Source organism: Myotis lucifugus, unplaced genomic scaffold (genome assembly GCF_000147115.1).
Source record: "Myotis lucifugus unplaced genomic scaffold, Myoluc2.0 scaffold_561, whole genome shotgun sequence".
Lineage (NCBI taxonomy): Eukaryota > Metazoa > Chordata > Mammalia > Chiroptera > Vespertilionidae > Myotis > Myotis lucifugus.
The window spans coordinates 234,970-259,019 of record NW_005871609.1 but is presented as its reverse complement, the minus strand read 5'-3'; the positions used below and the strand labels follow the sequence as shown (position 1 = coordinate 259,019).

The following is a 24,050-nucleotide window of genomic DNA, read 5'->3' as shown; positions in this document are numbered from 1 at the left end:
TGTTTCTTCATTCATTCACTCTGACTTCTAATCTTTTGAAACTGCTCCAGCTAATGTTTCCATATTGCCGACTTAACGTCCCCATCTTTACCTGACTTCTCTTTAGTATAAGGCAGCTGGATCACTCCACCGAAATCCTGCTCTTGGCTCCTAGTTTTTCTTCCCACCTCTATTCCATCCATCCAAAAGTTTTACTACTTCTCAGGCCTCCCCGGGGCACCTTAGTCATTTTTTTCAAGTGCCACTTCCCTACTACATGTTTTCTTCCTGTCATGCTCAACTATAAAGTTTCAACTCTAGTAGGTAGTCGCCCAGTTATACATCCATTCAACCTTCTCCAGGTCAGCAGCACGCCTAATCCGATAGTGCTGTCTGCACTGCAACCTCTTCAGATCCCGGCTCTGCCATTCATAACTACGCGGCCATTTATCAGACGAGGACACTACCTAATTTACAGCTTTCTTTATATCAAAATGCCTGGCACACCGGGAATCCTCAGTAAACGTGGTTTTGTTCCTCCTATCTGCATAGTTTTCCGCGGCTGGTTAGGGAGTTGGGGGAATAGGATTCCAATCCTTTTAAGAGGACGAGGGGGAACCGGAATTCCAGCTAAAGAAAGGCTGTGGGACGCCTGCTCTGCCCCGGACTTGCCATGTTTGGCCAGGAGCCTCTCTGGCTTTGTAGAGCGTACGAGTTGGCCTGCAAGGGTCAGCGCAAGCCCTCATTCCCTAAGTTCTCCAAAGCGCTAGCACCTTGGGCGGGAGAGTGGAGGCGGGTCCAGGGAGCCGCTCTGCGCACGCACCTCTCCTCCCCTCCCCTCGCCGTCTTCCGGCTACAGGCGGCGGGGCGGAAGCGTGGAGGACGGGTCCAGAGAGCCGCAGGACGCATGCGCCTCCTCTCCCTTCGCCGTCTTCCGGCTCCGGGCGGCGGGGCGGAAGAGTGGGGGCGGGTCCAGAGAGCCTCAGGGCGCATGCGCTGCATTCCGGCTCCGAGCGACTGCCCCAAGAAGTGCCTGCTCCCCCGGGAATCCTGGGTTCTCCTCGAAGACTCTCGCCCTTTCGTGCCCTCTCTCCTCTGTGGCTGAAGAAGCTACATTCACCAGCTGGATCCCGGAAGGGCCGTGGGACATCTAAATATCGTGGGCCGGCGCGAGGAGGACGGCCTGACCTTGGACGCGGAGCGGGGTCCTTCGGCGGGTCCTTGCGAGGGTGACATTCAGCCGGAGGTTCGGGCTGCAGTGTCCCTCCCGGCGCCATGGCCCAGTTTGTCCGGAACCTCGCGGAGAAGGCCCCCGCGCTGGTGAACGGTGAGCGCAGCGGAGCCTGCCCTGGCGGTGGGCGCCGAGGGGCCGCGGGCCGCCGCTGCCCTGGGGTCGGATATGGGGAGCGTGGCTCTGTGGGGACATCGGGGAAGGGGGGCCGCGGTGTGGGAAAGGACGAAAGGGCCTCGTCAGCCTGTCCGCTTGGCGTCTGCAGAAGTCCTTCAGGCTGCGTGAGTTATTGAACGTTGGTTTGCTTTCTGTACTGGCCAGCTTCTGGGAGGGTTTTTTAAATACATATTTTTTAATGGTTCCAGAGAGAGAGACATCGGTGATGAGAGGCTCATTGACTGGCTGCTTCCTGCACGCCCCGCACCGCGGTCGGACCTGCAGCCCTGGCCTGTGCCTGACCGGGAATGACCTCCTGGTTCGTTGGTCGGTGCTCAGCCGCTGAGCCACGCCGTTCTGGGAGGATTTTTAGGTGGCATTGGTTTCAGGGACGAAGATCCCTGCCCGAGTAAGCATACAAACGGGCTGTAAGCTAGGCTTGTTCCTGCAGCGTCGCACTCATGGGTGTTCCCGTTTGAAGAAGCGGCAGCACCCGGGGTCAGCCCGCGCAGGGTCTGCCCTGCCGTCGGCGCTCCCGCCGCGCGCTGGCGGCCAGCGGCTCGCTGTCCCCGGGGCGAGGGCGCTTCTCGGATGCGGGTGTCCCGTCAGCGCTGAGTGCGGATCTGCGGAGCTGGCGCTCACATTGGATTATGAAATGCGAATAGATTTTTAAAATACACTGTTATTGGTATTTTCTACTCTTCTCCCTGGCCTCTCCTCCATCGGCAGACAAACCATGAGGGATGGAAGGCCGTAGGGCGGCAGGCACTACCAATAGCTGTTCTCCTAGTTATGTAAACAGTCTACACATTTCCCAAAGCTCTACAATTTTACATAAGTGAAAAGAGAAGGAATAAGGGTTTCATTCTTTGGACTTCGAATGATATGAGGCAAAATTTTTTTAAGTTTCAAGTGGCTTTCAGGTCATTTAGATTGTGTGTGTTGGTGAAATGCAAACGAATTTTAATAATAAAATCTAAAAATAAAGGCAATACAAAAATAACTTTATCATGAAATAGGTAAATTTTTTACTATTTTGAATAATTGAAAGATAATGGTGGTTATTCTTGCAAAAGTACTCAGAAAGGAGAAGTCAAATGGGGTCAGAATTTGAAAGTGGAAATATATTGGTCGGAACCTCGCACACTATTATAATATGGCTCAGCTTATTAAATGTGAATGTTAAATGTCTAATTAAAATTACTGTATCTGTTAATTCTCTTGGAGGACAAAGAATCTTACAAATTAAGTCATGTTAGCATTAAATTTCCCCACAAAGTTCAGAGTATCTTTTTTTCCCCTTTTTACTAAGCTTGATACTTTCTTTGGATTTCACCCTTTTCTTCTTTAAATATATTTTTATTCACTTCAGAGAGGAAGGGAGAGGGAGAGATAGCAACATCAATGAGAGCGAAGCATTGATCTGCTGCCTCCTGCACACCGCACACTGGGATTGAGTCCACAACCCAGGTATGTGCCCTGACCTGGAATCGAACCCTGGACCCTTCAGTCTGCAGGCCGATGCTCTATCCACTGAGCAACACCGGCCAGGGCTCACCCATTCTTTCTTTTTTTATTAACCTTTTTGTTACAAGAGCCAGTCCAGGGTGCTACATTGCATTTTGTCAATCTCCCTACCTCCTGTGGTGTGACAGTTTTCCAATCTTTCCTTACTTTTCATGACTTTGACAGTGTTAAGGTGTCTGTAAGTATGTGTGAGTATCCTATAAGGATGGTCTCCTATCTAGATGTGTCTAATGTTTTTCTCATGGTCAGTCTGGAGCTATGGGTTTTGAGAAGGAATCCCACAGAAGTGAAGTGCATCTAATCACAGGATGCATGTGATATTTAGCTTTCATCACTTGGTGAAGGTAATGTTCCCTCGGTTTCTTCACTGTAGTTGTTTTTCCCTGTCCATACGCTATTGTTTATAAGCAAGTAACTAAGTCTAGCCCATGGTGTAAGGCAGGGGTGGGCAACCTTTTTCTGCCGAGGGCCATTTGGATACTTATAAACTGCTTTATTAGATCAAACGTCATTAACTCACCCCTAATGCATTGGCAGGGCCAAACCAAATGATTTTGAGGGCCTATATGGTCTGGGTCAGACGTTCCCACCCCTGGAGTAGGGGCTGGGGGTAGCTGTGCCATCAGCAGGGAGTCCATCTCCTGGATGAGGAAGTACTGTAAATGGAATTCTGAAAAAGATTTGTCTCTTTCCCGTTCATTTATCTGCTCAATCACTTATTGTATGGACTCTGCATTTACTTCATACTCCATACCTTCATACTTCATACTCCCGAAGCATGTTCTTTATGTTCTGCTCAGGTTGTTGCAGCTTTGACCATTGAGAACTCTTCAGTTTGGCACCTCTGTCCTGACTGCCCCCTTTACTTCCTGGTACTAAAAGATGCCTCAGGCTCATCTTTTACTTTCCTTGCCCCAGCCTTAGAATCAGCCATTTCTCCAAGGAGCCCCTAGTTCCTTTTTATTGGACGATGGTTTTTTGAAACTAAAAGCTAGGCACTAGATATATTCCTTGCTATTAAATTATATCATTGTTCTAGGCCCTCTTGGTGAACAAGGGTATGTGTGTACACACTAAACCTTGTGTACACATGCATGTATATAACTTAGAGGCCCAGTGCACGGGTAGGGTCCCTAGGCCTGGCCAGTGATCAGGGCCAATCGGTGGGGTGATCGGGGGACCTCCTGCTGGCACCCGTCTTGACTGGCACCACCCTCTCACCGGCCCCAACCTAGGGTCAGCTTCTGCGTTGAGCGTCTGCCCCCTGGTGGTCAGTGCTTGTCATAGCAAGCAGTCGTTCCACAGTTTGGTCAATTTGCATATTAGGGTTTTATTATATAGGATTGTTTCTATATGCATATATTAAACATAAATTCATATGAATGTCTCCAACTCTAATCCAGTAACGTGGGATTTATTCTTGCTTTGCTTTTCTAGCTGTAACTTTTCTCCTAAGAACACTGTTTGTGTACAGTGCACTGATTTTTTTTAAGGGTGAAATTAAAGATTAAATTTTAAAGAGTTCCACAGACTGTACTTTTTTAAAAAACGTTTTTATTGATTTTTAAAGAGAGAGGGAGGGAGAGGGAGAGAAACATAATCAGCTGCTTCCCTCACACCCCCTAGTGGGGATGTGTGCTGACTGGGAATCAAACCAGCCACCTATTGGTGCACAGGATGATGCCCAACCAACTGTGCCACACTGGCCAGGACAGACTCTGCACTTTCTGATAGCCCCATCTTCGTGCATTTATCGTTCTATTCAGAGCTATCTCCAAGAACTTTGTGTCTCCTTAAAGTTCCCATTGTCCTGGCTGCTAGTTGTTTGGAGCATTGTCCCAACACACCAAGGTTGCAGGTTTCATCACGGTCAGGGCACATGCAGGAATCAACCAACGAATGCATAAATAGTGGAGCAACAAATCAGTGTTTCCTCTCTCTCTCCTTCTCTCCCTCTCTCCATAAAATCAGTTTTAAAAAATATTTGCCCATAGCCTTAAGCACAGAGGATGAAGGAAATAATAATTCTAAGAGTAGTGAAATACTAAACACAGGCAATTAATAATAGAAAAAGTACTAGAAGCTTTGACTCTATCTTTGAAGAATAGACACTTTGTGGATGTTCATGCATTTGTGCTTTTATTACATTTGTCTTGTAATTTTTTTTTTTAATAAAATGCCTTCCTCTTGATGAAATCACTACCGTAGTCTTATATCTACACACTGGTTGTTAAAAATCTTCTTTTCCTGAAATAGTAAATACTTTGAGGAATTGGTAATAGATTTGAGTTTTGGCTGCTGTTAACAATACATGTAGGTTTTCTTTTTATTATTTGTAATGTTTTGAAGGAGGATCAACTGTGCTTTTGTAAAAGATTTAGTCCATCACATATCGATAAGGATACCAAAAATGGATGCTAATGTACAATTCCATCTGGATTTATGGCCAGTATTGTGACAAGTTTTGTTTTTTGGTTTTTTTTAATATATTTCTTTATTGATTTCAGAGAGAAAGGGAGAAGGAGAGAGAGACAGAAACATCAATGATGAGAGAATCATTGAAGGGCTGCCTCCTGCACTCCCCCCACTAGGGATCAAGCCCGCAACCCAGGCATGTGCCCTTGGCCGGAATCAAACCTGGGACCCTTCAGTTCACAGGCTGACACTCTATCCACTGAGCCAAGCCGGCTAGGGCACAAGTTTTAATCTTATTCTGAAGGATGCCATTCTGCATAGCAACTTTCCTCCCCAACTGTACCTCTTCCCTCCAAATTTTCTGATCTCTCTACCAAGAAAGTGTTACATTACTGCTGTTTTCTTGTTTTTCAATCCAACTTCTAATAACTTTACAGATAACTAGATTTGCCATCCTACATAATAAAAGGCTAATATGTAAATTGTCCCTTCAACCTGGGAGTTCAACTAGGGGGCGGGGCTGGTCAGCCAATTGCCTGCAGCCCCACCCCTGATCGGCTCCCCACCAACCCCAATCAGGGGCAGGGTTGGCCAGCCAACCTCCCATGTCCCCTCCCCGCCTGTGCACAAATTTTCGTGCACCAGGCTTCTAGTTCATAAATAAAGTAACAGTACTCGCTGCCCACTGGTGAAGTCTGGCAAAATTGAATGTGCTTATACTTCCTGCCTGATTGAACTTCCTTGTGACAAAGGTGTTCTGCATCTTTAAAAGGCCCTTATTACCAGGGAGCCGCTTTGACCTTCACACCCGGCGCACATTTGATGCCAGCCGTGAATGGCTGTGATGCCTGAATAAATGTGTGTCCAGCCCATACATCTGCTTCTTTCGGTCTCTGGTGAGTTCATCCTGTTGTGTTTTGTTTTGTTTTCCAGCTGCTGTGACTTACTCGAAGCCTCGATTGGCCACATTTTGGCACTATGCCAAGGTTGAGCTGATTCCTCCAACCCCTGCTGAGATCCCTACAGCTATTCAGAGCTTCAAAAAAATAGTCCGGAGCGCTCAAACTGGTAGCTTCAAACAGCTCACCGTTAAGGTAACTATGTGCTAAATGAAAACGCCTGGCCCTGGCTGGGTGGCTCGGTTGGTTGGTGCGTCATCCAGGACACCAGAGAGATGCGGGTTCCATCTTCAGTTGGGGTGCAAACAGGAGGCAGCCAATCGATATTTCTCTCTCTGCAATCAATTTTTTTTAAAAATCTCCTTAGGTGAGGGTTAATTAATTAACTAATAGCATATGCATAACAGAAAATGTCTTCCCTTGGGATTTTTCTGATTGTTTTGATTAATGTATGTATTTCCCAGTAAGGCTGAAAGTAACATAATCAGAGATAATCTCTTGACTGCTGATGGATTGGGCTGTTCTATATCTTACTTTTCTGTTGCTATAACAAAGAAGTGAGTGTTTTCTGGGCAACATTTTTCTCCTCCTGTTTTGGTTAGTGCACTAAAACAGAATGGCTTACTTTGCTCATTCTGTACTTTTTTTCATCTGGAGTCAGAACTATTCTCAATTTGGTGAAAAGATCTCTTAGAATATATCACAAGCAGGTAGCTAACATTCACATGAAGGATAAAAATATCAAAACCTAACAAGCCATATAATATGCTATAAAGGATTATTGAATTGTGTGAAGATAAAATTAAAAATTATAAGAATTTGAAATTTGTATTTTTTTTTCTAGTATATTTTTATTTCAGTGAGGAAGGGAAAGGGAAAGAGAGACAGAAACATTAATGATGACAAAAAATCATTGATTGGCCGAAACCGGTTTGGCTCAGTGGATAGAGCGTCAGCCTGCGGACTGAAAGGTCCCAGGTTCGATTCCGGTCAAGGGCATGTACCTGGGTTGCGGGCACATCCCCAGTAGATGTGCAGGAATCAGCTGATCGATGTTTCTCTCTCATCGATGTTTCTAACTCTCTATCTCTCTCCCTTCCTCTCTGTAAAAAATCAATAAAATATATTTTTAAAAAAATCATTGATTGGCTGCCTCCTGCATGCCCCACACTGGGGATCGAACCCTAACCCAGGTTGGGGAATTGATCCGTGACCTCCCAGTTCATAGGTGGACGCTCAACCACTGAGCCAGGCCAGCCAGGCTGGAACTTGTATTTTATGTTTGCTTGCGTGATTGAAGCATGGGATAAAAAACCCTAAATAACTAAATTATTGCTGACTTAAGAAACTACATCCTGGAAAATACGGATATTTTTTTCAGGAAATTTCCAATATTTCTGATCTAATTTGAAGGGGAAGGGTATTTTTTTTCAATTAGAGTTTCAAGATCCATTTTTGCACTTACATATAATAGTGCTTTCTGGAACTATCTATTTACTTTTTCTCTTCAAGGCAGTAAAACACTGATTTGTGAAACTGAATAATTACTAAATACAAGAGTTAAGGCAAATAATAAGTGCATAAAAATGATGTCTAAAGGAGAAGAACAGAGTCTTATTTTTCAACAGATTTTTCTCTATCAGAAATGTCTATTCAGAGACTTGCCTTCTTCCCATAGCCATCCTTTCATGAATGCCCTGTCTTAATGTGTCAGCTATTTCCAGGATGTGGGTTGTTGTGGAGCTCATAAAGTGTCTCATAAACTAATAATGAAAGTGTTAAGTCAGTTCAGATCTTTAAAGGCTGCTTAAAAGAATTTATAAGCTCTGAACTACTTACCTTACATAACTGATTTCAGGGCTTCTCAGCAGTTGAACAAAAGTTAACATCAGTCATTCTTGACTTTGACTAAAACTGCTCTCTGATTTTATGGCATCCTTATGTTCTCTGTCACGTAATCCTATAAAATAATAGTTTTAAATGTGTAACAAAAAGATGTACATTAAAGTTTATGCTTCCTTTTTTGTCCCGTCCCCCCGCCCCCCCCCCCCCCCCCCCCAGGAAGCTCTGCTGAATGGGTTGGTGGCCACTGAGGTGTGGATGTGGTTTTATGTCGGCGAGATCATCGGCAAGCGCAGCATCATTGGCTATAATGTTTGAAAACCAATCTTTACCATCTGGGATTTTTTTTGGTTTATTATTTGAATATTCTTGGACCATGAGTGATCAGAACGGTATTTGAATAAAAAGAGATATGTCAAAATCAATGTTTTCTGTATCAGACAACTGCATGGGAAGGTCATAATTTCTCTTGATATTTGGTTGGATTGTGTTTTGCTTTAATAATAATTAATACAGCTCTAAATACATGTCTTTGTTTACCCCGAAATATGGAAAGCATCTAAGTGAATATACCAACCTGGTACATAATATTTATGAGGATAACATTTTAATTTGAAGGTGGCAAATATGACATTTTATTTCCAGAAAAGTTGAAGAAAAGGCCTTGAGAAAATGAGAACTTGCTGCAGTAGGAGAAATAGTATTAACTTGTATTAGAGTTAAATCAGTAGTTAAAGAATAAAATTTGGATTGTTTCTCTTTGCTGAAGTCAGAGAAAGACCTTTTGACAACCCCTATGTCTATAAATATTGGGGTATTTGATGGGGTATTTTTTTTCTTTATGACATCTTTAACACTAAGACAGTGGGTAAGAACCATGACCAACATTTGTAAGCTAATCTTGATATCTATATCATTATTAATCTATCTGATTTTATGATTTTTAGAACCTGTCTTTGCTAAAATGCTCTATGGATATTTAAACAAGTTTATAATTTAGTATCATCCATGGATCTAAAAGTATGTTATGTCCTAAAATAACTAGAAGTGAATAGTTATCAGTCTATCATCTTAAGCCATAGTATTGAGGATATAGGAGAGACATTATAATCATTCATTGGCTTTTTTGGGGGGGGGTCTTTGAATGGCTCACTGGTACCTTCTGAATCCATTATAACTCCTGCAGCCCCTGCAAAACATGCAGTACCAGCTGCTGATAACCAAAGCATCATGCTCACAATGTAGTATTCATCCCTTACTAGTATTCATGTTTATCCTGTCAGTCCCAAATGTACCCACTACAATTAGAACACTGCTGCTTTAGCTTTATAAGTGACTAGAGGCCTGGTGCACAAATTCATGCATGGGTGGGGTCCCTCGGCCTGGCTGGCAGTCAAGGCCTATGCAGGGGAGGGGGGCCAGCCGCTGGGAGGGACCGCGGGAGGTTGGCTGGCCATTTTGGGGGTGGGAGGGAAGCTGCAGGAGGTTGGCCAGCCAGGAGGAAGGGCCTTGGGAGGTTGGCTGGGGGAGCGCACTGACCACCAGGGGCAGCTCCTACATTGAGCTTCTGAACCCCCTGGTGGTCAGTGTGTGTCATAGCAACTGGTCAACCAGTCGTAACAGTCACTTAGGCTTTATATAGATAAACTGTCCATAGAGATTGCTACTCGGCTGAGATATAAAGCAATGTCTAACACTACTTGTACAATAGATACAGATGGTCAAAATTGAAACTATCTCTTTTCAAAAAGCACTCCATAACTTTTTTTATCCTCACCTGAGGATATGGGATATTTTTTCCATTGACTTTTTTTTTTTTAACTTGATTTTAGCGAGAAAGGAAGGGAGAGAGATATAGAGATAGAAACATCAATGAGAGGGGAACATTGGTTAGCTTCCTCCTGCAAACCTCTACTGGGGATTAAGCCCATACCCGGGCATGTGCCCTTACTGGAAATCAAACCCATGACCTTTTGGTTCATGCATGTGTTGACGCTCAACCACTGAACCACACTGGCCAGCCTCCATTGATTTTGAGAGTGGAAGAGAGTAACATTGATATAAGAGAGACATGTCAGTTGGAAATCTCCGACCAGGGATCAAACCTGCAACCTAGGTATGTGCCCTGACTGAGAATCAAACCTGTGACCTTTTGGTGTATGGGATGATGCTCCAACCAACTGAGCCACACTGGCAGAGCACATTCAATATCTTAAACATTCATAGCAGAAGACTAAAAAGATATTGACTACTACAGTAATGGTGATCTTTATGAATTTCTCTATTTCATGTAATATTAAAATTAACTAAAAAACTTGATTTTATATGTAACTAGTGGCCCAGTGCATGGATTTGTGCACATTGAAAGGAAATTAACTAGAAATATTTTAATATCGCTATTCCCCCTTTATAATAGAAGTATCAACCAAATTCACGATTAACAATGACAGATCGAAACATATACGATTGGTGCCAGCAAGAGCTTTATATGTATCGCACATGCGCGAGTCAACATCTATTTTTAAATCGTGCGTGTCATATGTACCAGCCGTCGGTCACAGTCTTTTATATATAGAGATGTGGTTTTTTTATTTTTTTAAAAAATATTTTTATTGATTTCAGAGAGGTAGGGAGAGAAAGAAACATCAATGATCACGGAGAATCACTGATTGGCTGCCTCCTGCCCACCCCCTAATGAGGATCGAGCCTGTAACCCGGGCATGTGCCCTTGACTGAAATCAAACCTGGGACCCTGCAGTCTGCAGGCCAACGCTCCATCCACTGAGCTAAACTGGCCAGGGCTGTGTGTTTTTTTAAACCACATGGTCACCCCAGAAAGTTTTCAGAATGAACATTTACTACTCACTCCACTGTTGGCTTCTTCCTCCTTTGCCCTAACAGCTCTCCTCTGATGTACGGTGGCTAATCCTGCAGGTACAGAATTTTCATAGGTTAAGATGGCAGTGGCTCTTCCAGGTGGCCATTTCACAGCCGGTTACTTTTTGGCTTCCTAAACCCCAAGGGTACTGTCTTCTAGTGGAGAAGTGAAGGCTGTCTCACTGAACTGGCGTGTGCCAAGAGTTCACTGCAAAGGCTCAGGCCTCAGAAATGTATTGTGCACCTCAAAGCCCTGGTACTGTGCTAAGTGGTGGAGGCATTCGTGACCAAGACTATATATAACTTTCACAAGAGTGGTCAGCTGGGATGTGATTAAGTGTGCAATTAGTCACATGACATGCTGTCCTGAGGGGAGTGCTTGAAAGGGGCTAACCCAGACTTGAGAAGGGTGCTCAAGAGACTGTTAAAAGAACTGATCATGGAAGGAACCCAGGAAAGGAAGATCAGCCGAGAAGCGTGGCACCGGCAGGCGGAGCAGCCTGTGCGGAAGTCTGCACATGGAGGTTCTGAAAGAAGGCAAGCGTGGCTGAATGCCAGGTACAGAAGAGAGTAGTGAGACCAGAGATGCTGGAGACCAGGGCATGAAGTACACGTGCTATATGAAAGAGTGGGTTTTTAAGGACTGACTGGAACGCCATCGGAGGACTGACAAAGCACCATCCCTACCTGTTTCTGTAGTCTTAACAGCAACTGGCAATTCAATCCAGGTCACAAGCTGGATAGAAACCTGCTTGGGGTACATGAAGTGGCCTGCATTTTCCTCACTGTATAGAAACAGATACTCCGTAGTAGACATCATGAGAGAGAGTGGAGTTGCTCAAGTTCAAGCCAGTTAGGCAAATAGTCACTATGGTCCAAAGGTATAATTCCTACGGAAATCACTATAGAAAAATAAATTTTTAAACTATTTCAACAATGAAGACTTTTCTGTTTGTTTCTTTATTGTTAATCCTCACCCAAGGATATATTTTTTCCATTGATTTTGAAAGGGAGAGAGAGAGAAACATTGATGTGAGAGAGACATCGATCAGCAAAGCCCTTTTATGAGGTTTTCATTTATAAGGCCACATTGAATGTGAAACTGTCCACATTGCATGCTTAATCTTGTGCATGCAAGATTATTCTCAGCATTATTCTCCTTGGATACGTTTCCACTCATTTCTTCCATGCCTAAGTATTGGTTCTGCCATGATTGCTAAGGATAGCTCAATACTATTTGCCTTGTTAATCCTCACCCGAGGATATTCTTTCCATTGATTTTTCAGAGATAGTGGAAGGGAGGTAAAGAGAGAAAGAAACATGGATGTGAGAGAGGCACATGGATGGGTTGCCTCCCACATGCAACTCAATAGATCAGGGATGGAACTTGCAACCCAGGTACGTGCTCTTGACCAGGAATTGAACCTGCAACCCTTTGGTGTACAAGCTACACTCTAACCACTTAAACATACTGGCCAGGGCAATACTATTTACTTTTTTAATATTTCAATTTGTATAGTACTTTACCTTTTTAAAGCACTTGCACTGACTCATTTAGTCTTCAAACATCCTCTGAAGCTTGAGGACTAAATGACAGACCCATTTAACAAGTTAGGAAACAAGCACAGAAACATGATTTAACTAGGATCCCGCGAGTTTTAAGCACTGGAACCACTAACGGCCAGGTGATGATCCCATGTTGTAGTTCCCCTGACTACTCCTGAGCACCCTTTAGACTTGCTACTTGATATTTTCACAGTTCACTCTGTATTCCTGTATACTCTCAGTCCTGTCTTGCCCTACTATCAAGCCAGTTAAGCTTTATTGTCCCATCAGATGTCAGCTTACCTAATATTTTTTTTAAATAAATCTTTATTGTTCAGATTATTACAGTTGTTCCTCTTTTTCCCCCCATAGCTCCCCTCCACCCGGTTCCCACCCCACCCCATGCACTTACACCCCCCCACTGTCCTCGTCCATAGGTGCACGGTTTTTGTCCAGTCTCTTCCCGCACCCCCTACACCCCTTTCCCCCGAGAATTGTCAGTCCACTCGCTTTCTATGCCCCTGATTCTATTCTACTCACCAATTTATTCTGTTCGTCAGATTTTTTATTCACTTGATTTTTAGATTCACTTGTTGATAGATATGTATTTGTTATCACTTTGTTGTTCATAATTTTTATCTTAACCTTTTTCTTCTTTCTCTTCTTAAAGAATACCCTTCAGCATTTCATATAATACTGGTTTGGTGGTGATGAACTCCTTTAGCTTTTTCTTATCTGTGAAGCTCTTTATCTGACCTTCAATTCTGAATGATAGCTTTGCTGGGTAATCTTGGTTGTAGGTTCTTGTTATTCATCACTTTGAATATTTCTTGCCACTCCCTTCTGGCCTGCATGGTTTCTGTTGAGAAATCAGCTGACAGTCGTATGGGTACTCCCTTGTAAGTAACTGACTGTTTTTCTCTTGCTGCTTTTAAGATTCTCTCTTTGTCTTTTGCTCTTGGCATTTTCATTATGATGTGTCTTGGTGTGGTCCTCTTTGGATTCCTTTTGTTTGGGGTTCTCTGCGCTTCCTGGACTTGGAAGTCTATTTCTTTCACCAGGTAAGGGAAGTTTTCTGTCATTATTTCTTCAAATAGGTTTTCAATATCTTACTCTCTTCTTCTGGCACCCCTATAATTCGGATGTTGGTATGCTTGAAGTTGTCCCAGAGGCTCCTTGCACTATCTTCATATTTTTGTGTTCTTTTTTCTTTTTGCTTTTCCGGTTGGGTGTTTTTTGCTTCTTCGTATTTTAAATCTTTGACTTGATTCTTGGGATCCTCTAGTCTGCTGTTGGATTTCTGTATATTATTCTTTATTTCAGTCAGTGTATGCTTAATTTCTAATTGGTCCTTTTTCATATCCTTGAAGGTCTCACTAAATTTCTCGAGGTTTCTAGAAGATTCTTGAGTAACTTTATAACTGTGGTTTTGAACTCTATATCCAGTAGTTTGCTTTCCTCCATTTCTTTCATTTGTGACCTGTTTCTTCGTCTCTGCATTTTGGCTGTTTCCCTGTGTTGATAGAGTGGCTTTGTGTGCTAGGTGTCCTATAGGGCCCAGTGGCTCAGCCTCCCCAATTACGTGAGAGGTGGACACTCTTGGTGCACCCTTTTGTGGGCTGTGTACACAGTCTTGTTAGTTAAACCTTGATTGCTGTTGGCATCACTGGGAGGAATTGACCTCCAGGCCAATTGGCTGTGAGGACCAGCTGTGTCTACAATGGAAGAGCTGCTGTGCAGGAGACACCCTTATGGGGCAGGACTTGCTTCAGTGGAGTTTTGGCGCTCACTGAGTCTGCCCCCTGAGTGTGTCTCTTATCGATGTGAAGAGTTGTAATCTGGATGGCCTCACTCTGACCACTGGGTAGACTGGCTCTTGGATCTCTAAGGAGGTGCAAAGTCAGCCACTGCCTGAAGCCACCCAGCAGGAGCTACAGAGAGATCTGCAGATTCCTCCTCTTTGTTTGGGGTTTGGAGGTGCCCAGATGAGGCACAGCTGTGAAGTAATGCAGGCTGCTGACGGACCTTACGCCTTCTTTCAGAAGCTCTGGGGTTCTCTGACCCAGCTACAGTTTGACAGGTTTTTAGGCAGAGAAAGGCCAGGCCATTCATATGCAAAAGCCTCTGCGAACAGCTTGGGTGGGGTTGTAAATTGGGTGGGGCGCGGGGTCTCAGGGAATCACCAGGGCAGAGCAAACCACAATGGCTGCCAGTCTGCTCTGCCTCAGAGCGGTCCTGGGGTCTGTGTCCCACAGCCCCGTGCAGGAACAAGGACCGCTGCAAGCACCTCTGCGAGAAAGCCGCCCTCACGTTCCAGCCCGATGCCAGACAGTCCAGTTTCTCTCCATATGAGTCTGGGTCCCCAAAGACTCACCCGAAACTGGAGTTCAAGCAGTCGGGCACTTGTATCTCCCACCCAATTGAAAAAGACAACAGCGTACCCAGCTGCCAGCCCCTTTCACTCGCACCTCTGTACCACCACACTTCCACACCTCTGCACCTCCTACCAGACTCAGTGCGCTTTTCTCTTTCCCTCTAGTTGTAGAATTTCCACTCAGCCAGCCTTCCCGTGGTTCTAGATGATATTCATTTTGTCTTTTAGTTGTAGTTTTAATGTGGTTGTGCACGGCAGTAAGTTCAGGTGTTTACCTATGCTGCCATCTTGGTTGTCTCGGCTTACCTAATCTTAATGTAAAGTGATATCTAGCTTTGTAGGACTTAATATTTCCTAATTAGCAGAATATAAATTGCTACAGTTGTGATCATTCTTGAGATGAATAAAGTTGCAATTCCTGCAGAGATTCCCTTAACAGATATTTACACTAGACCTGCTCACCAAATAAAAGACCCTGATACTAATAAAATACTGACCTGCAAGGCCTCAACAATCTGCCTTTGGTGTTGCCTTAATCTCTTTTGCTACCAACCACTGTTTCAACCACACAGCTAACCACTCCATAAATATTCCCAGGTTAAGTGTCATTATCTGGTTATACAGAGGGGCAAAAGTAGGTTTACAGTTGTGAGTTCACGAAACAGCTTATTGTATTATTAATTACTGTCTTATTTATTTGTGTTATTTGTTTTATTATTGTCATTATTTCATATCCTTACTTGTGATTTATTTTTTAAGTAATGATGGCTGATAATGTACCTACTTTTGCCCACCCCTGTATACCCTCTGTCCCTGATTGTTGGTAGTTTTCTACCAACCACTCTTCTTTATTTCTTGACAATTTTTTTTCTCCTGCTCACTGCAAATCTAAACTGCTATTTTAATTATTGGCAATTTCAACATACATATGGGTCAGTGGATTTCAAAATATGGTCCCTGGACTGCAGCAGCAGCAGCATCACTAGAAAACTTAGAAATAAAAGCAATCACATTCTACCTAGAAACTCTGGGGGTGGCATCTGGCAACCTGTTTTAATTAGTTTTTCATGTAATGCTGATTAATACTAAAGATTAAGAAACATTGACATAAATGATCCAATAGACTGGCTTCTCAGTTCCCTTAAAAAGTCCAATGATGCCCTAGCTGGTTTGGCGTTGGCCTGCGGAATGAAGGGTCCCGGGTTCATTTCCAGTCAGGGCACATGCTCAGGTTGCGGGCTCAATCCCCAGAGTGAGGCATGTAGGAGCAGCCGATCAATGATTCTCTCTCATCATTGATGTTTCTATCTCTCCCTCTCTCTTCCTCTCTGAAATCAATTAAAAAATCTATTTTTTAAGGTCCAATGATAACGTCCCACCTTCCTTGAGCATTCATTCCCATGTCATCACCAATCATTAACTACTCTGGAGTCTGCCATGCATCCCTCTATCTGACCACCTATTATATTTCCAGCCTGTTCCCTCTGATATGGGAACCACATCAATTTGGAGTCATCATGACCATTCATAAGCTGATACTACCATCTCCTTCACCACCTGGATGTCCTCTTTTTCTTCCTTAACCAACTTCTTTGTATACCATGATCAATCATGACCACTCTCCAATACACCCTCAACTTCTTTGCCTCTCACTCATTGTTGTACTCATTTGCCAAAACTACAACCTTGAGAGGCCACCCATGAGGAGCAAGGGGTCCCGGCCCTACATCAGACCCCCAGCCCAGGGTCCCAAAGCTGGGAAGAGAAGTCCCCACTACAGGCTGTAAAGATCAGTGGGGATTGTGGCTGAGGGACATGGAGGCTGCTGGAGACCCAGGTGTCCCTCTTAAAGGGCCAGTGCATGAACTTACTTGTACTCCCAGCAGCAGATGGCTTTGGGGGACCTAGACACTTATGGGGAAGAACTGGATTGTCTGGCATTGGGGGAGGAACTCAGAAGCAGCTTTCTCCCAGATGGGAGTGCTCACAGGGGTCATTGTTCCTGTGCTGGGACCTCCCCTGTCACAGGGCTTTATATGAGTCTCCATCAGACTGGTGCACACTGTTTGCTCCACCCTGGGGATTCCCTGAGGCCCCTTCCCATCCAATTTGCAGCCCCACACAAGCTATTTGCAGCAGCGTTTCCATGTAAATATACTGTCCTGGCTTAGGCTTTAGACTTTGCTAAAATCTCTCAAACAAGCTGCAGCTGGTGACAACATGCCCCAGACCTAAACCAGCAGTTGGACATCCCTCTCACAATCCAGGACTGCTGGCTCCCCACCGCTCACCTGTCTGCCTCCCTGATTGCCCCTAACCGCTTCTGCCTGCCAGCCTGATCACTCCCTAACCACTCCCCTGCCAGCCTGATCGATGCCTAACTGCTCCCCTGCCAGCCCGATTGCCCCCAACTGCCCTCCCCTGCCAGCCTGGTTGCCCCCAACTGCCCTCCCCTGCCGACCCAGTTGCCCCCAACTGCTCTCCCTGCCAGCCTGGTTGCCCCTAACTGCCCTCCCTTGTGGCAGCCATCTTGTGACCACATGGGGGTGGCCATCTTGTGTGAGGGTGGGATGGTCAATTTGCATATTACCTCTTTATTATATAGGATAGGGTGGCCCCCAAAAATGTATACACACTTGACTCAGACATCAGACCCAACGAGTCACCACACGTTACCATATGTTCTAAGTCACTGCTGTATATTCCTTCCTGTGCACTGGGTCAAAATTGCACCCCCATCACCTTTCCATCAAGTCAGGCCCACTCTGTTGGCTGAGAATGGTGACTGAGCTTTTTTCTAGTTTGCTAAGGGGAGGCAGGAAGCGTTGTATTTTAGCAACTCTGGGTGTACAAGGGTCACTGAAGTGGCAGTGCAGGGATCTAACCACCACCATGTTGAGCAAAAGGGCACAGACCAAGACCACCAAGAAGCACCCCCAGTGGGAAACATCCAATTTGTTAGCCATGTTTGATCAATCACAGGTTCAGGAGTTTAACATGACTGATCAGAACAGAGATGGTTTCATTGACTAGGAAGATTTACATGATATGCTTGCCTCCATGGGGAAAGATCCAACCGATGAGTATCTAGATGCCATGATGAATGAGGCTCCAGGTCCCATACATTTCACCATGTTCCTCAGGATGTTTGATGAGAATTAAACAGCACAGATCCAGAAGATATCATCAGAAATGCTTTCACTTGCTTTGATGAAGAAGTGACTGGCACCATTCAGGGAAATTACCTGAGAGCTGCTGACAGCAATGGGAGGTAGGTTTATGGAGGAAGTGGAGGAGCTGTACAGACAAACGTCTATTGACAAAATGGGAAATTTCAATTCCATTGAGTTCACAGGCATCTTTAAACATGGAGCAAAAGGCAAAGATGACTGAAAAGAACTCCAAATTCCAGCCAAATGTTTCTTGTCACCACTTTGGGTATTTCTAAGACTTTTTCTTGGAGTCTATAGCATGCCATAGATTTACAGTTTTTGCCTTTCTTTTTTAAAAAAAATAAATATATTTTTATTGATTTCAAAGAGGAAGGGAGACGGAGAGAGATAGAAACATCAATGATGAGAGAGAATCATCAGTTGGCTGCCTCCTGCACACTCCCTACTGGGGATTGAGCCCGCAACCCAGGCATGTGCCCTTGACTGCCATCAAACCTGGGACCCTTTACTCCACAGGTCGATGATGGTCTATCCACTGAGCCAAACCAGCTAGGGCTACAGCTTTTGCCTCTCTTATGATAGTTATTCTCAGCCATTTTGGGCACATGCATCTCTATAATCAGACTGGAAATGGGACTTTCTGTCATTTTCAGAATAGAAAATAGGGTAATTTAACTTACCAGCCGCCCCCATAACTGCAATCTACACAGTGTCAATATATTTTTTCAAAGAAAGTTATTTACTCACTTTTTTCTGAGCCATAATTAAACTTTATGGTAGAAAAAAAAAAGTATAACTTCTGGTCTCTGGCCCAGGCTTGGGCTGCGTGGAGGAGTTCTGCAATGCCCACCGGAGACTTTGATTCGAAGCCCAGCTGGGCCGACCAGGTAGAGGAGGAGGTAGAGGACGACAAATGCGTGTCCAGCAAGCTCCTCAAGGGGATCCCTTTGGCCACTAGCGACACGAGCCCAGAGCCCGAGCTGCTGCCAGGAGCTCCACTTCTGGTACCCAAGGAGGTCATCAATGGGAACATCAAGACAGTAACCGAGTACAAGATAGATGAAGATGGCAAGAAGTTCAAGATTGTCCGCACCTTCAGAATCGAGACCCGGAAGGCCTCAAAGGCAGTTGCAAGGAGGAAGAACTGGAAGAAGTTTGGGAACTCGGAGTTTGACCCACCAGGACCCAATGTGGCCACCACCACGGTCAGCGATGATGTGTCCATGATCTTTATCACCAGCAAGGAGGATCTGAACTGCCAGGAGGAGGAGGACCCAATGAACAAGCTCAAGGGCCAGAAGATCGTGTCCTGCCGTATCTGCAAGGGCGACCACTGGACCACCCGCTGTCCCTACAAGGACACGCTGGGGCCCACACAGAAGGAGCTGGCTGAGCTGCTGGGCCTGTCCACCGGCGAGAAGGAGAAACTGCCTGGAGAGCTGGAGCCTGTGCAGGCGGCCTGAACAAGACGGAAGTACGTGCCACCGAGCCTGCGGGATGGGGCCAGCTGCCGTGGGGAGTCCATGCAGCCCAACCGCAGAGCCGATGACAATGCCACCATCCGCATCACCAACCTGTCAGAGGACACCCGTGAGACAGACCTGCAAGAGCTCTTTAGACCCTTTGGCTCAATCTCCCGCATCTACTTGGCGAAGGACAAGACCACCGGCCAGTCCAAGGGCTTTGCCTTCATCAGCTTCCACCGCCGTGAGGACGCTGCCCGCACCATTGCCGGAGTGTCCAGCTTTGGCTACGACCACCTCATCCTCAACATCGAGTGGGCTAAGCCATCCACCAACTAAACCAGCTGTTACTGCTGCTGCTGCTTGGCACCTGGCCCCAGGACCCTGTGGCAACAGAAGGCGACCTCCAAAAGCAGGGAACTCCAAGGGCAATAAAAAGGCTCCAATTGCAAAAAAAAAAAAAAAAAAAAAAAAAAGTATACACATTTCAACAGCTGATAACTCAATTGACGTTTCTTTTAAGATTTAACCCATTGGAATTGATACTTATTCAAAGTGCATATAGATTTTGGGGGGGCACCCTGTATACTCTACTCTGCATTTACTAGGTTGTTCACACTCCTTTTCAAAGCCAGTCCCTCCCCTCAATGTCTTTCCCCCCTTTCCTACATTATCAGCTTTTCCCTCTATTCTAGGGTTTCTATGAATGTATACACCTGCTATTATCTAGACCATCTTTTACAAAATCATCTTTTGCAGCAAAACACCTCAGAAGTTACAGTATTTACTCACTGCCTCGGATCCCTGTTCTCTCTTGATCCACTCCAATTAGTATTCATGCCTACCACACCACTGAAACTGCTCTTTTTACAGATTAAATGCAAGAGGCACTTTGAGCTTTCAACAGTATTTGACTGAGGTATTTCCTCGTGCTTGATGCACTTTCTGATACCCTTGACCTCCAGAGCTTTTCTTTGGCCTTTCTTAGTCCTTATTTTTTGTTCACATTTCAGTTTCCTTTCCCAGTTCCCCCTTATCCTGGATTCTGTCTTTGGAATATCCCAAAGGTAAGGCTCAGTACTTTCTCTGGACTCATTCATTAGTGATCTCATCTAATCTCTTAGGGGTTTTTTGTTTGTTTCTTTCTTTGTTTGTTTTTAAAAATCTTTATTGTTGAAACTAGAGGCCCGGTGCATGACATTCATGCACGGGGGAGGGGGTCCCTGCACCCTCTTGCAGTCTGGGACCCCTCAGGGGATGTCCGCCTGCCGGCGTAGGACATCCCTCGAGGGGTCCTTAGTGGTGCCACAGAGGCAGGAGAGGCTCCCGCCACTCACCAGCTGTGAGCCCAGCTTCTAGCTGATCAGCGCTCCCCCTGTGGGAGCGCATTGACCACTAGGGTGCAGCTCCTGCATTGAGCGTCTGCCCCCGGGTGGTCAGTGCGCATCATAGTGACCGGTCATTCCACTGTTTGGTTGATTTGCATATTAAGGTTTTATTATATAGGATAATCTCGTGGTTTTAAATAACATCTGTGTACTGATGACTCACCAATTTATGGCTCTAGTCCCGTGGTCAGCAAACTGCGGCTCTCGAGCCACATGCGGCTCTTTGGCCCCTTGAGTGTGGCTCTTCCTAAGCCTTAGGAGTACCCTAATTAAGTTAATAACAATGTACCTACCTATATAGCTTAAGTTTAAAAAATTTGGCTCTCAAAAGAAATGTCAATCGTTGTACTGTTGATATTTGGCTCTGTTGACTAATGAGTTTGCCGACCACTGGTCTAGTCCATACCTCTCCTCTGAACTCCAGAAATATATTCCACGGCCTATTTGATATCTCCACTTGGGTCTTGAATAGACATCTCAAACTTAACATGTCCAAAATGGAACTGATTTTCTTCCACACACACCCCCAACCTTGTTCAACATTTCTCTCCCTCTCCACTGATGGCAACTCCATCCTTCCCATTGCTCAGGCTAAAAATCTTTGGAGTCGAACTTGACTACTATCTCTCATCACATCCATCCATGAAGAAGTTCTGTTGGTTCTACCTTCAAAATATATCCAGAATCAGACCATTTCTTCCCACCTTCCCTGCTAACGTCAAGGCACTGGCATCTCTCACTAGGATTGTTAAAAGGGCCTCTGACTTCAAGCTGGGCTGTCCACAGTCAGAGTGATGCTATCAAATGTAAGTCAGATCATGTCACTCCCCTGTTCACAACCTTTCAATGGCTCCCACCTCGTTCAGATTCAAACTACAATTCTTACCGTGGCCTGCAGGACCCCGCAAGATCTGCCTTTCTCTCCTGTCTCTGACCTCACTCACCTCCTGCCACTCCTCCCTTTCCCCACGCTGCCTCACTGTCCATGTGCTCCTCCTCACGCAACCAGGCAACTCCTGGTTCCTCTGCTCCAATGCCCTTCCTTCCCCAAGATTCGCCCAGGGCGGGCGGCCTCACTTCAACTCAATGTTTTCAATGTGAGCTTCCCCAGCCACCCTCAGTATAATTGCAAGAAACCTCTCTCCAAATACTCTTTTCCCTTACCCTTCCCCCCCCCCCAAATTTCAACATCTCGCACTCTATATTATTTATTGGTTTATTATGAATATTTTAAATTGCTTTACCTTGCTAAAAGAAATGCAAGTCCCACAAAGGCAGACATTTTTTAAAATCTATTTTGTTCACTGATAAATCCCAAGCTCCAAGCACATAGAGTTTACTCAATACAGATGTGTGAATAAATTAATTTACCCATCAATGAATCCATAACTTTGTCAATGCTGCCTTCATCCGGCCCTTTCTACGTGGCACACCTCTGTTCCACTTTCAAAACCAGCTAATAACTTCTGAAAAGCCTTTTCTGATTTTCCCAAACTGTTTCCCCTTGCCCTCCTGTTGGGCCTCTTATAGCACACACCATTGTACACTAATGATATGTTTACATGTGTTCACTTCCCTTGCTAAACTGAAAAGGAGGTAGAGTATCTAATTCACCTTTGTAATCCTAGCCTATCACCTTATCTCACTTGCATATAGCAGGTTATCAACAATGAAACAGAAAACACTACTTACTGTGCTTGGTGCTGGACTGATAAACAGAATTTAGTGGCAGGTGGCCACAGAGGGAGCTGCGGGTCTGGGACTCCTTTTCTGAAGTCCTGTAGGTTGAAGCTGCTACAAAGCTGATGCCAGCTGAGTCACTCCTACATCTCAGCCTCTAACTCTGAAATGGTGATTTTGGTCCTCGATGGGCAGCCCTTCTCTACTTTGTAAAGTTCATGCAGGTTGCCTTTGCATCAGGCCGAGGAAGGAAGAATGAGAGGGTAGGCAGTAGAAGATCCTTCATAGAAGACCGAGCCTGAAATCCCAGAAATTCCTTAGGAATTGATCGTCTTAACTCCCTCTTTCTTCACCTAGCCTGGGTTTCAGGATTTACATCCTGAGCAGAGCTGAAAGAAGCATATCACCTGTAGGTATATGGCACCACACTTTTCCTTATAGGATTTACCCATGCAATCTTTGGATGGGTTTTTATAAGAACTACATATTGGACTTCTTGCACAAAGTAAGAAAGGTTTTAAAGCATTCTGGTATTGTCAAATTAAAAAACAATTAAAATATATGTATGTGGTTTTGAATTATAGGCTACTTGTTAAAATAGCTATTGTTTCTCCTGGCCGGCATGGCTCAGTGGTTGAGCATCAACCTATGAACCAGGAGGTCATGGTTCCATTCCCTGTGAGGGCACATGCCTGGGTTGTGGTCTCCATCCCATGTGTGGGGTGTGTAGGAGGCAGCCTATCAATGATTCCTTCTCATCATTGATGTTTCTATCTTGCTCTCTTTCTCCCTTCCTCTCTGAAATCAATAAAAATCTCTTTTTTAGAATAGCTATTTTTTTCCCTAAGGACAGCTGGCATTTTCACCTTGGTGTCCTCTCACTCTGGGTCTCAAGAGGATGGAGAACATAGTAGAATGATTGAATAAACATATTTTTCAAATAACAGTGAATTGAAAGGCAGTGGTAGAAAAGTGATTACCAATTTTTAATGATTTTTCAGGTGGAACATTAAAAAGAAAGCCATTTTGGCGGGGAAACCAAGATGGCGGCATAGGTAAATACCTGAAATTGCTGCCTGGCACAACCACTTCAAAAATGAAACTAAAAGACAAAACGGACATCATCCAGAACCACAGGAAGGCTGGCTGAGTAGAAATTCTACAACTAGAAGGAAAGAGAAAAGCACACTGAGACTCAGCGGAGGTGCGGAAGTGAAGTGCAGAGGTATGGAGGCGCAAGCGGAAAGGGCTGGCAAATAAGGACGCAGTTGTCTTTTTCAATCGGGAGGGAGACACAAGCTCCCAACTGCTCTGAACTCTAGTTCCGGATGAGTCTTGGGGGACCCAGACTCATACAGGGAGAAACTGGACTGTCTGGCATCGGGCAGAACTCGAGGGCGGCTTTCTCTCAGAGGTGCTTGCAGTGATTACCGCAGGACACTGAGACCCGGGACCTCTTAGGGCAGGACTGAGGATCAGCCATAGCTGTTTGCTCCGCCCT

The 24,050-nt window shown here is 45.0% G+C and overlaps 1 protein-coding gene and 2 pseudogenes across 1 annotated transcript; all 3 read left to right on the top strand.

Moving 5' to 3' along the window:
* The first annotated feature begins 990 nt into the window (after positions 1–990).
* ATP5MG (ATP synthase membrane subunit g) lies at positions 991–8,474 on the top strand. The gene is made up of 3 exons (XM_006104305.3): positions 991–1,306; positions 6,242–6,402; positions 8,269–8,474. The coding sequence occupies exons 1-3, from the start codon at positions 1,255–1,257 to the stop codon at positions 8,365–8,367; spliced, it is 312 nt and encodes a 103-aa protein (XP_006104367.1). The 5' UTR covers positions 991–1,254; the 3' UTR covers positions 8,368–8,474.
* A 9,177-nt stretch (positions 8,475–17,651) lies between these two features.
* LOC102435591 lies at positions 17,652–18,242 on the top strand (annotated as a pseudogene).
* A 581-nt stretch (positions 18,243–18,823) lies between these two features.
* LOC102435286 lies at positions 18,824–19,957 on the top strand (annotated as a pseudogene).
* Positions 19,958–24,050: the final 4,093 nt, after the last annotated feature.